The 14804-nt window shown below is 38.1% G+C and overlaps 4 protein-coding genes across 5 annotated transcripts; 1 reads left to right on the top strand and 3 right to left on the bottom strand.

Moving 5' to 3' along the window:
• Positions 1-223: 223 nt before the first annotated feature.
• On the top strand, positions 224-1436 carry LOC110841905. Of its 2 annotated transcripts, none has more exons than XM_022087604.2 (2): positions 224-380; positions 472-1436. In XM_022087604.2, exons 1-2 carry the CDS (start codon positions 323-325, stop codon positions 1323-1325), a joined length of 912 nt encoding a protein of 303 aa, XP_021943296.1. In that variant the 5' UTR covers positions 224-322; the 3' UTR covers positions 1326-1436. The 2 variants fall into 2 exon arrangements, with proteins under 2 accessions (XP_021943296.1, XP_021943297.1); XM_022087605.2 differs by having other exon boundaries at positions 226-380; positions 475-1436.
• Positions 1348-6191, bottom strand: LOC110841906. Its single transcript, XM_022087607.2, has 7 exons — positions 5842-6191; positions 5328-5751; positions 4395-5258; positions 4054-4337; positions 2495-3975; positions 2160-2393; positions 1348-2019 (listed from the first exon to the last, which is right to left on the bottom strand). The coding sequence occupies exons 1-5, from the start codon at positions 6069-6071 to the stop codon at positions 3675-3677; spliced, it is 2103 nt and encodes a 700-aa protein (XP_021943299.2). The 5' UTR covers positions 6072-6191; the 3' UTR covers positions 1348-2019; positions 2160-2393; positions 2495-3674.
• Positions 6192-7239: 1048 nt separating this feature from the next.
• On the bottom strand, positions 7240-9096 carry LOC110853318 (probable polygalacturonase). The gene is made up of 4 exons (XM_022101575.2): positions 8946-9096; positions 8629-8883; positions 8323-8539; positions 7240-8205 (listed from the first exon to the last, which is right to left on the bottom strand). The coding sequence occupies exons 1-4, from the start codon at positions 9004-9006 to the stop codon at positions 7278-7280; spliced, it is 1461 nt and encodes a 486-aa protein (XP_021957267.1). The 5' UTR covers positions 9007-9096; the 3' UTR covers positions 7240-7277.
• Positions 9097-9933: 837 nt separating this feature from the next.
• LOC110856924 (long-chain fatty acid transport protein 4) lies at positions 9934-13102 on the bottom strand. The gene is made up of 11 exons (XM_022105514.2): positions 12869-13102; positions 12629-12779; positions 12439-12564; positions 12224-12335; positions 11897-12136; positions 11598-11833; positions 11325-11514; positions 11011-11218; positions 10613-10764; positions 10293-10532; positions 9934-10219 (listed from the first exon to the last, which is right to left on the bottom strand). The coding sequence occupies exons 1-11, from the start codon at positions 13030-13032 to the stop codon at positions 10068-10070; spliced, it is 1971 nt and encodes a 656-aa protein (XP_021961206.1). The 5' UTR covers positions 13033-13102; the 3' UTR covers positions 9934-10067.
• Positions 13103-14804: the final 1702 nt, after the last annotated feature.

Genomic DNA, 14804 nt, shown 5'->3' with positions numbered 1-14804 from the left:
AAAGTACACAATGAAAATGATGCAGTGATTGAATACTTGAGCGATTTTTGGTTATCCATGTATGTAAATATGCAAATGTCAATGTCAGGGATGATGATGATGCACAACTTTGATTGATATACTTATAATTCAGGTGGGATTTAGGTTTTTACACGCTCAGATATCGTCATTAATATAATCATATTTATTTCACTTTTCACTGAAATGTTGGGATCAAGGATCATATAAAATAGATGAGCAACACGCAATTAAATCCTGTTGATGAGTGAGTACCACGAGAACTCTTACAGACGAGCAACAAAGATATCAGTATTCCATTACAATGAATTGTTTTTGGACCTTAAGTCTCCTAATGGGCTTAGCTGCCATTGGGTGGGCAGGTACATGACTTTTCTACCTATTACATATTCTTGATCTTCTTAACGTTTCTTCAACATCCTTAAAAATTCTAAACATATTTTGTCCCTTTAGCAGCTAAAGAAAATCACCACAAAGATAACGTGGCACCTAGATCCAGACCAAATTACGACCACATTGATTACTACGACTGTTCAGGAAAGCCCAATGGGACATATGTACATCCAACTGATTGTACAAGATTCATAATGTGTTCAAACGGATATGCATCCGATATGGCTTGTCCAGACTGTGATCTTCCCAACACGCTCTGCCACGGGTCACCATACCTGACGTACGATGGGTTCAAAGAGAGATGTGAATGGCCCAAGATCACTGAATGCATTGTTGACCCACCTGCAACTGATCCACCCACCACCGACCCACCGGCGACGACCACAACCACCAAAAAGACAACAACGACGACCAAGGAACCCACTACGGCCACTCCGATTACGATTTGTCATGGCATAACTGCTGGTCACACATGCGAAAAAGATCAATGCCAACCTTGCGGATACTGTTGGAATTTGCACTCCTTCTACTTTAGGTGTCAGCGTACCTTTCCCTCTGACCCAAAGTTGGAGATAACTGGAGAGTGGGTTCACGAGGAGTGCGACCCTGATTTGTGGTGGAACCCTGACCTCAAGCCGAGTTCCGGAGTGGAAGATGGATTTGGTGGGGCTTGTGACAAATGGGAAAATCTAAGCAACGCCACGCGTGATGGGTATCTCGCAGACGAAAATTGCGTTGTCATTCCCGACGTTTGCGAATGGGGTCAGGACGATGATGATAAGTGCACTGGACGTTATTGGTATTACGACCCCAAAACGATGGAAGATAGAGAAGATTTAGAATGTCCCGACGGCCTTAAATGGGACCAGGCTAGTGAAAATTGCAGGAAATGTGTTGATGGTTGCGAATGTTAGTTAGTGTATTATTTGTAAAATGTAATCATAAGAAAACTTTATTATTAGTATTTTAAATATTTATTGGGTTGTTTTAATAAAAAATAGAGGTTTGCATATGGTACTGATTAATCTGTTTTAAACAATTTTATGAGATTCATGTATGAAATGAACTGTATCATCTCTTACATTCACAAATACAACTTGTTACAAAGTCAATAGATTAATATGCCTTGATAGATATACATACATGTGAAAATTGTATATAAATGTTCTAATATTTTTACAGGTTTTTATCACATCTTTATCCCATTTAGCCAGAAAATGAGTGAGAGAATCGCCCACGTGCTGTAATTAGCCAGCACTCTAAATATATTACTCTTGTAAATGGCAATAGGTAATGATCTCAGGAGAAAATACGACAGCTTATCTCTCCAGCTCATCCTCTCCCACAGACAAGCACCCTCAAAATTCACGACATTCAAGGATACAAAGAGTAAACTCTTAACTCTGACCAGAGGAACTTTTGAGGCTATATAATCCCACAAAAATACCACCGACTCGTCAGCTCGCTTTATGTTGGGCAATGCAGTATTAGTAAATATTTTCGAAAACAGTTCCCTGTCCGGGAAAAGGGCGAGGTTAAATTGGTCCTCAAGTCCGAGTAATCGACCAATCACGGCCCAAATGTGGAAATATCCACGAAGCCCATTACCTGAAAGTTAATATATGTAAATAGTTGAATTCATGTGTTTGACGATGCATGTTAATTTTGCTCGGAGATCTATGATTTTACTAAACTTATTCTTTATTCAGCAAAATATTTTGCAAGAAGTGTTTCGAAGAACTAAATACCTTGTTCTTCCCTGAGCCCACAAACCCTTGGATAAAGAAACAGGGTTGCTATCGCTCCAAATTGAATCAATGCCAAATTCAGCTGAGAAAAGTGTATCGGTGGATCCCAAGTCTGGAATTCTTCCGGGACCAAAGAAGTATCCACACGTTTCAAATCCTTTTGCAAGGCTTCAATTAGCTCCCCATACTCGACTGGAAATTTGAGATCACTTGGTGGAAATTCAAGCTTTTTGCCTAGACGAAATTTTATCCAATTATTTTAACGTTTGCATGTGTATGTATATACTTTATTCTGCCATTTCGCATATGATATATTATTCTGTCGTTTACATTACCAGTTGACTTGGTTGGCTCTGCAAACATGGTGTGCAATTTGTAGATGTACGCAGTTTGCTTATAGGCAGGACCTTCTTGGTTCATAATATTTTGGGTGAGCCATACCAAATTTTTGCGCAGGGCTTCAAGAAACACGGATCCTCCCACATTCTCAGGATAATAGCGTCTAAACTGAAGCTTAGACACAGGTTTTCCCGATAACCCGATCCACATTGAGGCAACCATTGAAAAAATCACGACTGCAAAGTTATGCCGGACAAAAGAATAACCTTCGTTTAATAGAATGGGGTCAATCCAGGGGATACTCTGAGGCGTGGCTATCTTGCCTCCTTCTTGGTGACCACTTATTCTCGGTGAGTTCACCAGAAAATCGTAAAGGATTTTTTCCCTCTTATCGACCTCCAGTTTGGATTCAAGGAATGACATTTTCTTATGGCTCAGAAAATCAAGTCAAATCGTGGTTTGTAAAACAATTGTTTATCCGAAACTGAACATGATAAAAAATGCAATTTCTAGAATGAAAATTATGTTTTGGTGGAAGGTAATTATGGAGTGAATGGAATGCGATGGAGGATAAGTAAAGAAGGATTTCAGAATTTCCAAAAGTGCAACTGTACGAAAACAGTGGAGTTCCCATACAGGTATGTTACACAAGTTCAGCAAATTATGCTGCACCAAACAAATACATAAATTATATTTTTCCCTATGCAAGGTAAAATCTGGCTGTGCGAATAAATAATTATTTCATGAAATTTTCCATTGCTACATGAGTATGTAGTATAAGTATGTAGGTGAGTAATAATTAGAAGATACGGGCGATAAGCCGCTGGTTCCCAAGCCCTGTCTCGGAGCACAGTTCATAAGCATATATTTATTATATATAAATACTAATACACATAATCTACAGTATGACATTTGCCATCATTAATATACATCAAGATACATTTGTTCACCTTTGCAAAATTGACCTAATCGTCACATTAAAATCACAAGGATTTGTGGGCACTAATGATTAAACAAGGACTTAACAATTATTTAGCATATTATTAATAAACTTCCCATGAATACAAGTGTATATTGTGATTAAAGTCGTTGTAAATTCGTTGCAAACAAATAGTTTGAATGCATTTGTACAAAATATATAATAATGAGTAGTTCCCTTTCTTTAATACAAGTATCTTAGCTGCCGTACAAATCAGGATCGTAGTTTGGCATAAGGGGATGTGCAATGAAAAAGTTGAGTGTACGGTTATCGGTGACGTTAGGCCCTGGTTTAAGATAAATGGGTCGTGGTAGTCGCCAGTCTGGGAACCAGCTTTGCCAATAGGAGCCATCATTACACGCTTCCATGTACCGGGACGAGAGTCCACCAACATATTCTCCAAAAAGGTGTTGATACACTGGATCAAAGTTGCCAAAAATATACGCTTTTCCATTGGGATCTGGATTCCCTTTTTCATCCAGCGGTTCGGCATGTGTCCTGGATAATTTATTACCAGGCCTTGTTGATGAAACCAGCAACGCATTATCAGTTAGATATATAAAAATACATAGTTACCACTGCTCCACAACCAAGTCTAGAAAGTCTGTCGTAAAATTAGCATGAAGGGCGACAAAGACCTTGTTATCCGGAAAGTCGCTAAAATGTGGAATGCAATATCCAATCACTGTTGAGTAAATACGCCAAAAGCTGTCAATCACCCAGTCGAGATCATAATCTACTTCCGCCGCTTCAATGTGTCGACCTAATCGAATTTTCGTTCCATTTCCACGAGCAACCGGTGGGGGTAGCCAGATTCGGTAGGGTTCCATGACTCGAACTTCTTTAATTGCTTCATCCAACTAGGGATGCAATGTGTGTTCATATGTATGGACACATGAGAAAACGATTTTTTTTACCTGAGACCTTGTATATTGCGACGAGTCGGGATTGAAGGCTAGTTGCTCCAGCTTTTGTTCCAAGTCTTTCTTTCTTTTGACATTGTTGGGATCTTTGGTACAATAGAGTGGAAGTTTGAATGCTTTGTCTTCACAATTGTTAAGTTCAGTGATTAGTTGTTTCCACTCCATGGTTTTGTCTTGGTTTATTAGCCTCCACTTTTCCTCTCCCTTTGGATTACTTGGGTTCGATTGTTGGGTTTCTGCACGCGATGCAATCCGATTAATGAAAAAAGATACAATGGAAATAATAGCGGTTGGCAAAGCAGGCGAAACTTGAGGGCAAACTTTTTTGTAAATATTGACAAATTGTGTCATCACTTTTCTTCGCCAACTTCCTGCGTTGAGTTTTGGATCAGTCCAGTCCGTCATGTTTTGAGTGAGCACATGACCGAGCAAATCACAAGCCTCGACACTATTAATAGTTTCATCACAATCCGGAACGGGAATGACCTCTTCGCAATCAGTCAGAGTTACTGACACTATTCCCGTCTCTGCGGTTGAATTTGGCTGCGCCGACGAGGGAGGTGGCGGTGAGGCATAAAATCCAGTGGAGTTGATCAGTCCTGGTATAAACCATTGTCCAGGACTTGGTTCTGAAATTGCTCCGGGATGCACAATCCTAAAATCTGGGAGCTGATTTGGTACCAAGGATGAGTTTATGACAGAGCCATCACCGTCTCCATTTTCCCCACACCCAGTCCAAGAAAACATGTCAGTGGACAAGTTTGGGTTCTGGGTGAAGACCTCGTCGAATTCGATGTCTTCGCCTTCTTGTCGTAAGCAAAACATGGGACTCATTCCCACCGTTTGTCGCCCGTGCACCTATAATTTCATGACACAACAACAAACCTGTAATACTCGCATCAACGTACAACCATATTATTTACTTACCACTCCGAATTCGTCATAGTGGGATAAATTGAAGCAGTAGGAGGATGGTTTTGGTGGAATTTCAATCTCGTCTGACCCCCACATTCCCCCATCATTGGTCACCATAGCGAAGGATGAGTCGTGCACTTCTGCCCCTGGAAATGAGACCCCTTGGGTAGTAGCAACCCCACCACTTGGAATGTTCCTTAAAAACTCGAGGGGAATCCGGAAAAAATTTCCAGGGAAGAAGAAAAATGCGGAGCGGCGATAATCCTCTGTTGATGTGAGGAGAAATATGCCAGTGAATTTGTTATGACCAACAACAGCAGATTGGTTATCTCCAGATTTGTAAGAGTCTGGATTTCGTCGATTAAAGGTGAGGCATCCATGAAAAAACAGACTTGGTTCGCCCATGGAAAAGTCATCCGTAGAGTAAATGATTGTTCTTTAATCGAGAAATTGCATATGAAAATTTAGTATGACGATATGATATAGTACACAAATATGTGTATACGTGAGAATAATAACCACTCACGGTCCATTGATGCAGACAACTCCAGAGTAGGGGCGGACATCGATGAACCCAGTGTTGTGAAGAGTTTGAAGGACAAACCCTTTTCTGGTGATTGAAATTCGGACGTATGGTTTGTAAAAGTCGGCAGAATCGCAATTCGGCAAGGTCCAATCTGGTTCTAACGCTCGGATTATTATGTGAAGAAGCAATAATGGAAAAAGTAGGAGACGTAAGCAGGTGGTACAACCCATCGTACAAGAATTTGTTCAAAACAACTTTAGTTGTTGTGCAATATTTGTATTTATAATCCATTGTAGTTAATGGTGTTCTTATTTATGCCTTGATTCATTGCTATTGCTATTTACACGGTGTGCAGGGTTCGGAAAAACCCAGGGTTTTAATCAAAAATTATAAAACCCATGGGTTTTAATGGGTTTTACCATGTTAATTGGGTTTTATTTGGGTTTTAATGGGTTTTATTGGGTTTTAATGGGTTTTATTGGGTTTAAATGGGTTTTATAGGGTTTTATTAGTTTTAAGTAATAACTTAACAAAAATAATTAGGAATTTGTATCTATTCGGAAATTATTTTGTTTTATAACACTTGAAATCTGTGATGCTAAAGGATGGAGTCAATTATTGAATTGTTCCGAATTTTCATATATTAGAATAGTAATGAAATAAACTGCTTTAGAATGAATTGAGATAACGTCTTCTAACGTATAGGAGATGTATTTAACTTTTAGAATGTAGTTTTTAAGTAAAACTCAATTAAAACCCAATAAAACCCATTAAAACCCAAATAAAACCCACTGGGTTTTATTCATTTAAAACCCATTAAAACCCAATAAAACCCAACCCATTAAAACCCAGGTCGGAATACCCTGACGGTGTGATTGGCGTGCATTGTCCACGGTAACTCAATATTGTTTCTAAATATATCTATGTACATAATAGGGCCAAATATAAACAATAGCATTAACTAAATAAATACATATAAAAATTTTGGTGGAGTATATTTAAAACAACATTTTAGTCACTTTTTCACATTCAATTCCAGTTGTTAAATAATTACAAAAGCGTATTTCTGAACTTTATTGTTACCAAGCGGCTATGCGCATACCTGTAAATGCATAATTGCTTGCATTTGTTTTTCCCATGAGGATGTATTGCTTGTAAATGAACTGCTGCACTGAAACCACACTGAACAGATAAAGTATGCGTTAATATTTGAATAATTATTATACCCTATTTATCGTTGTTATGAACATTACAAGAGGCTCATTAAGCGACCACAGATATTGTGCGCGTTTTTAAGGTATTAATATATATTAATATGAAATGACTGTATGCACAGTATGATAAAGTAAATGAATTTCGAAATGCTATACAAGAAAAAAAATCCGCATGGTATTCCAGTTAGTTATTATGTACTAACATTTTAAATTTCGATAGTTTTATTCTTGCTGATACTCCCACAAGACCCCGTTAACAACAACGTTTAGTGTAATAATATCGTCTACATTCTCGGCCACATAGTGTGGGTCGTTCTCGATACCATTGAATGTTGCATTTTCCAACTTTAAACCCACAAAGCTTGTTGAGGGATGACCGGGATAACCTTTCATGTAGCAGGTATAGGGTGCACCATCCTGCAGAGTTAGATTCTGTATGACGAAATCTTTAATAACTGGAACATAGCCTGCATCTGGTCCTTCCTCGTAGAAGAAGTCGACTTCAATAACCTGCTTGGCAACCCTTCCCACAGTTATGTCTCGGAGAAAGAATCGTTCCAGCAGTCCACCCCTGAGAGCGTTATTCTTGATCCTAATCGCCGTGTCCAAACTCTCGCTAGAGAGGAAAATTCGCTCCGCAAACACGTTTTTTACCCCACCGCTGATACACGAACCGAGCGTAAGTCCCCCGTGACCGTTTGCCATTCGACAATCCTGAATGACAATGTTTTCCGAAGAAACGTTGACCCTTCGCCCGTCCTGATTACGCCCAGATTTGATCGCTATGTCATCATCTCCGTTCATGAATGTGACGTTGTGAATCCAAACATCTTTGCAAGACTCTGGATCTACGCCGTCGGAGTTGGGGCCCAGACTCGTAATGTTGAGGTTGCGAATGACGATATTGTCGCAAAGGACAGGGTGGACGATCCACATGGGCGAGTTGGTTATCGTGATGCCTTCAATGAGTATATTTTTCGATCGATACGGCTGGATGAATTGTGGTCGGAGAAAGTGGCCCTCGCCAAAAACTCGTTCCTCTACCGGAGTCTCATCCTCTGCCATTTGAAACAACGCATTTCTAGCGTTTGTCTGATTTTCTGGCGTAGTTACCCAACATTGTCGAGACCAGGTTCCCTTCCATGGCCACCTAGAATTTTGAGTAAGTTTTAAATAAGGTACATGTATACACAATTAGTAAGAATAATAGGCGATTTTTTGGTATTTAAGTTTATTCACGGTGGAATTGAAAATAAAAAAATCGTACCAATTGTCACAATCGCAGTTTCCGTCCAAAATTCCCGAACCAGTCAACCCAAGGTTTTCTTGTTCGAAGGCATAGACAAATGGCGAGTAGTTAATGAGTTCGATACCTTCCCAACGCGTGAATACGAGTGGGTAGGCTGTTGTGTTGCGGGTGAAACGGATAATTGTCGAAGGTGTGGAAAGGTGCAAGTTTACATTGGATCGAAGGGTGATGGGACCTGCGAAATTAAAATAATTAATAAACCAGATCGTGAAGTTAGACGAATAAATAATTAAGCACGAACTTAATTACATGCAAAATTATTACCTGTAATGAATGTTCCATTGGGAACGAGTACAGTGCCACCTCCGAAAATGTTTGCGAGTCCGATCGCGTTCCTAAAAGCGTTCGAGTTAGCTTCCACCACGTTCGCTGGGGCTTCGACGTCGTCGGCGTTGGCTGACGGCAATGCTCCGTAGTCTAAGATGTTGAATGTCACGTCCGGGAAGGTGGGAATGTTGGCTTGAATTCGCGAGAGGATTGTGGGTACTTCGTCCCATGGATCAGTTTGACAACGGATGCCTGACAATAATTTAATGACATATGCACAAATAAAGTTTAAAATAATTGCAAGATGTAAGTACCAGATGTGCAGAATATCAGCAATAGTGTGAAAAATAAGGGGGAGGCGGATGGTTTACCCATTTTGAAATTATTTTTACTACTAAAAATGCATCAACGGTTGCGGCGTGATTTATACTGGATCGAATAACTATAAATAAGTTTGGGCAGCAAACAAAGTGATTGATTATGAATACTGACATGGCATTTTAACCGTGTGACTTAATCATTCCGCACTTATCAATTCATACCTTCTCCGTTAATCTCGCATATCACAAATTTGTAGTGTCGTGTGCTACATGTACGCATGCATGTTTTTAATCATTCGTGTATTAATTAAGTAGTAAATATAACATCTCATAGGGAAAAATTGACATGTACACACGCCTAGAAACTGTTTAATTTTTTGGCATATCTACATTATCAATCTCACTCTTGTCCAGCAAACAATTACAAAATATCAACAGGTTCAATATTCGTATCTATCACCTCACTTGAAAACAAAGTGATTGAGTGCATTTTTTATGCCGTGGAATTTTTTGCACACGATGACCAAGTTGAATAAAATCATAAATAATGCAATTAACTACATATTATCAAATTTAGGTGACTCAGTTAGATTGCTTATAGTTTGTTCAATATCCAAATTATAACCATGCTATATGCTAATACATGTAATAAGAAACGGGACATGTCATCCAAGTAATATTTCCATATGGAATGTTTAATGTTCATTTAATTTAGATTCTGTGTGGCCATGAATTATTTCGCACTAAGCCTCATTTCATTAATTTTATGATTTAATACGGTTTAATTTATCCCCAAATTCGCCGTAGATATACTTTGCGCATGAGACGATTTGATTAAAATTGATTGATTTGATTAAAATTTTAAATTTTATGTATTTCATGAAATGCATAAATACGATTGGGATAGTTTACTCGTGTTTCAAAGCTTGCATATGTACTTGTGTACATTTGACAATGCTCAGGAAAATTATGTAGACAAACAATTTATCAATACGAATTTATTTACAGTAAAAATTTAAAATACCAAAAGTGATGTTTAATGAATATGTACATATAAAAAATCACTAGTTTAAGTATTAAATCGGATATTTAGCCTACACTACTAAATTCATTCTTCTAAACTCTTATTTTACCAGATATTATATCCTCGTGCATTTGTTTGTCCATTTGAAGGTATTGCTTCCCATTGAAAAAATAAACTTTGTCCTGGATGAGATTCAAGTTGAATCCAGACTTCTGATACTCGTTCTTCTTCAGTTTGTACGTTCCTATAATTTTTGATTGCCATTATTTTTTAATTCGTCTAATTTGACAAGCCAAAAGTGTCAAAAAGGCCGTTACCCGTCATCTCAATTTCTGTGGTCAGGATGCGAAGGAAGAGTGGGCGAGCGTAAGACGGGAGAGATTTTATGACCCCGATTGCCAGTTGATGCAAGTCCAGAGAGTTTTCAGGGTCGGACATGACCGCCATTCCTGCACGCCCGTCGGTCCCAGGAACTTCCACGCCAAACACAGTGGTCCCCTTCAGGCCGCTGATTGTGCTGATAATTGACTCCACTTCGGCGGTTGAGCAGTTTTCTCCTGCAGAAGTATTAAGTAGTTTCCTTGCCGTATAGTAAGCTTTGTGCATTTTAAGGAATATATACAAAAAAAGATTGAACCTTTCCAGCGGAAAGTATCTCCTTTGCGATCTCGGAAAAAGAAATAGCCAAGCTCATCTTGCACCAACACGTCTCCAGACCTGAACCAAGAGTCCCCTTTTCGAAACGCATTTTCAAGAATTTTTCCACCCGTTGAGCTCTTATCAGCATACCTGATAAATAGTAAACAGGGTTAAATTTAATTTTTTTAAAGCTTTCTAATCGGACTAATTTTAATTTGTTCATATCCAAATCTGCACAAGTTCATCAATTTTGATCAATTTTGCAACTAAAACGTCAGATTTTCATAGTGAACTTATCAAATTTTTCAGGAATTATTAGAAATAATTGGAAACTCGAAGGAATGCGTGGGCTTCTTTTTACTTAATACTTAAATTGAAGTTAAGTTACATACATACCCTTCAAAGTCTGTCATGGGATTCTTTTTGATGATCCTTCCCACGAGTTCACCAGGTTCATCTTGTCCGCACTTATAAACGAACCCTGTTTTAGGATCACGAATGGGTTCGCCAGTCTCCTCGTCCACTTTGATAAGTCGGAGAGGAAGAACATTTGGAGCCCATATAGGAACGAATCCTACAGCTCCCAATTTATCGTCCATATTTGCTGGAAGAATTGACATGTATGTTTTAGTTACTATTTAAGCCCATGTCACTAGCCATATTATTGCAAGCTTCGAAATTGGCTGAAACTTTCCAGTAGTTTTTCTTACCCATGCCACAATTTCCTTCCGTGCTTCCATAACATTCTCTTATTTTGACTCCAAATCTGGTCACAAAGCTCCCCCAAATTTCACTCCGTAATCCATTTCCAAACATGACTCGAACTGTGTGTGCCTTATCCAGTGACGATGGTGGTTGAGCCAAGATGTACCGACAAGTTTCGCCAATGTATTGTGCAGCCTATTGCCAAATGAACAATTTGTAATATTTCATCGACATCATCTTTGAGATTTTTACTATGAATGATTTTGTAGTTGACTCACCGTCACTTTGTACTTGATACAATCACTCCAGAAACTCGAGGCGGAGAACTTTTTCCGAATTACTTGCGAAGTTCCGTAAATCAGTGTGATTCCCGTTCCAAACATAGTTCCGGATCCGTGATAGAGCGGGAGTGACGTGTACATGACGTCTTCACGCCCAAGACTTGATACGTAATAACAACTGGTTCCCATCAAGAAAAGTCGCGAATGCTTAATAGACGCTGCTTTTGGGAGACCTGGCGTCAGAATTCAGCATTATAGCCTAATATTACATACAAATAGCAGTTTATGATCTTCACCTGTAGTCCCCGAGGTGAAGATAAACATGGCGCGGTCATTGAAACCAAGGGACTCAGAGACAAGAGGAGGTGCTGCGTGGACATTTTGGAGCAATTGGTTCAGATCCGGGACAAATGAGAGAGAACATTTGGGAGATTGTATCTCTGACGTTGCTCGTGATACTTGCGACCCATCCACAAAGTAGTAAAGGGTTGGGTCACCCGCAAGAGCGCCTAAAGTTTCCATCAACTCCTTCAGAGCTGAAAGGTTTAAAATCACCATAAAACAATTGGTCCTACTACATTAGATGGTTTGCTGAGTTTAAAAAGTTGAATTTTGAAACCCACCATCAGAAAGGTCCGCACTGAAAATTACAGCTTTACAGTTCACAGCTTCAATGCAGTGTTTTAAGGGTTTTAGACGTAGGTTGTAATTAATTAGGGCAGAGACTACTCCGATCTGAAGATTTCAATGCAATCAATTAAAATTAAAAATCATCTCAAAAACCACTTGTTTCTTATTGCTTCACAAATTTCCATTAATAGTACGAGTCAGTGTGTACCCGAGAAAGTCCTAGCCATAAGGCTGCATATTCCGCACAGTTGTCCATGAAAATTCCAACCGTGTCGCCTTTCTTGAAGCCAAGAGATTTGAAGTAATTGGCGACACGATAACTCAGTTGCTGAACCTGAGAATTAGAATCTAGTACTCCGCACAACTTTAAGACAAGACGTGCATGAACACTGTTTTACCTCTTCAGTCGTCATTTTAAAATCTTCAAAGTAGATCAGAGTTTTCTTTGGGTCGCGTTTTACGACATGGTCAAAAGCCTTGAATATTGTATAGTTGCCATTCTGAAACTTTCGCAGATCTCGTTTTAAGCATAATAGAGTTGGAAGGACCCTAATATGTTTTACCAAAAAGAGGTCATGCATTTTATAATTTCCAAGTGTATGAATATTCACAAGCACTGCAAAACCTATGTATCATACCCAAAATCTCTCGGTATTGTTCTTAGAATGCAGAGAAAACGTCTTGGATTCCGTATAAATTTGTACAGTATCCAAACCCCAATGACGCCAAGCAGGAGGTAACCCCAGTTGGAGGGAACCACAGCAAAATTTTGGAACCAAACCCAAATTTGGTTGAAATCCATAATCTTAAATGTTTCCGTGCAATTAAAAATGTACTCTACTTCTGAATGGAGTCGGAAGAATGACTGGAATGGAGAATGCCACATATTCAAGAATATTCTGATGCGAAGATAATAAAAGTGAACTTTGAATCTTTCCGTATTTTGGACTTTATAAATACAGTCATGCGATCACATAACGCACTTTGCTCGCATGTATTTTTTAACATTTAAGGCACAATTGTAAGCGGAAAAAATTATCATGGAATACTGTAATAAATGATGTTTTTATGATTGTACGTATGTATCTGCATGCTGCTGCTCTTAATTAAATAAGGATTCAGTATAAATAAGCCTAGCCGAATGAAAGGGTTGTACTCTTCCGATTAGAGGGGTCATGAGATGTCAACTCGGTAAAGAAAACGCGCACACACAAGAATAAGTTTGTTTAAGTGATCGGAATCTGAATGTTAATGGGAAGGAAAATTATGTTTAAAATTATTTAGAATGAACATGTATTGAACATGTACACGTGCATCAACACAAACTAATGATTATTACGTATGTATAATAATAAGTATATGATTTGTATATCAACATTATTAATTTATGGAGTTATAGAATTATACTCGTATGCACATATAGTTATGCATACGGAACACCACCCGTATCGTCTGTAAAGATTTGCATTTCATTTCAGATCTTGAACCTGGATTGCATTTATTAAAATACTTCAGTTCATATTAAGTAGGACAGTTAAAAATGGAGATTCCAAATGGTAGACACACACAATAATTACGTGTATACTTGTATAAACCCATAACGCAGAATGCATAAACAAAATTTGCTAAATTTTCAGAAATTATTTTGTATAAATATGTGTCAAATTTTCAAGACGCCAAAAAAGAACGTTGAAAACGTATAAAATATTTTCGGGTTTTTAATGAAAATATAAAGTACGTTTTTTCCGAGGTTAATAGTAAAATAACAAATATATGTCCGACGTTTGATTACATATTACCGAACTTCTCGTTCTTGTTTACAACTGCAAATTGTAGGCAACAAAAAGTACGGTAAGGTTAGTCAAGGTGACATATTTACTTATATAAATAGGCCCAGATCCCCAAGCTCTGGGCATATTTTTAGCTAAAATATATTAGTATTCTCATTTTCTATTATTCACTTCATAAGTATGTATATATAGAATTGATTGGAAAAGCCACCCTATTTTTTACTTAATTATCCATTGATACTCAAAACATGACTCGATCTAACTCGAGATAAAGTTGAGCATATTATAAAAACGGATATCAAGTAGTAGCGGACGACATAACATCATCGAGAACTTATCCAAAGTTTTATAATTTGAAATTTAGACATTTGACATTTTATTGAGTTGCCACAGGTTTAAATCGACAAGATTTTCTGAGGCTCTCATTGATATGTATCACCAAATAATTTAAAACTTTGACCTAGGTCGGCCACCTTCGTATTTTGAACATCAAGTTCCTTAGATACATATCATGCAATGACAATGACAATGATGTTAAAAGCTTAATATTTTATAAAACCGACAGTGCGGTATATAGTATCTATGTATACCGCACTGACTGACGGACAAAGTGAAAGCCAGACAGACGGAGCGTCTACATAAAACAGCTTATACTATTTAATGACAAGTTGAGTATTGACTATACCAATTAAAGTAAAAACCATGCAGAACAAAATGATGCAAAGGCAGTTTTTATAAACTTTTAAATTTAGTTGGTCTATAATTTTTTGCAACTTTGAACCTT

Source organism: Folsomia candida, unplaced genomic scaffold, assembly GCF_002217175.1.
Source record: "Folsomia candida strain VU population unplaced genomic scaffold, ASM221717v1 Fcan01_Sc001, whole genome shotgun sequence".
Classification (NCBI taxonomy): domain Eukaryota; kingdom Metazoa; phylum Arthropoda; class Collembola; order Entomobryomorpha; family Isotomidae; genus Folsomia; species Folsomia candida.
This window is presented reverse-complemented; position numbering and strand designations above follow the sequence as displayed.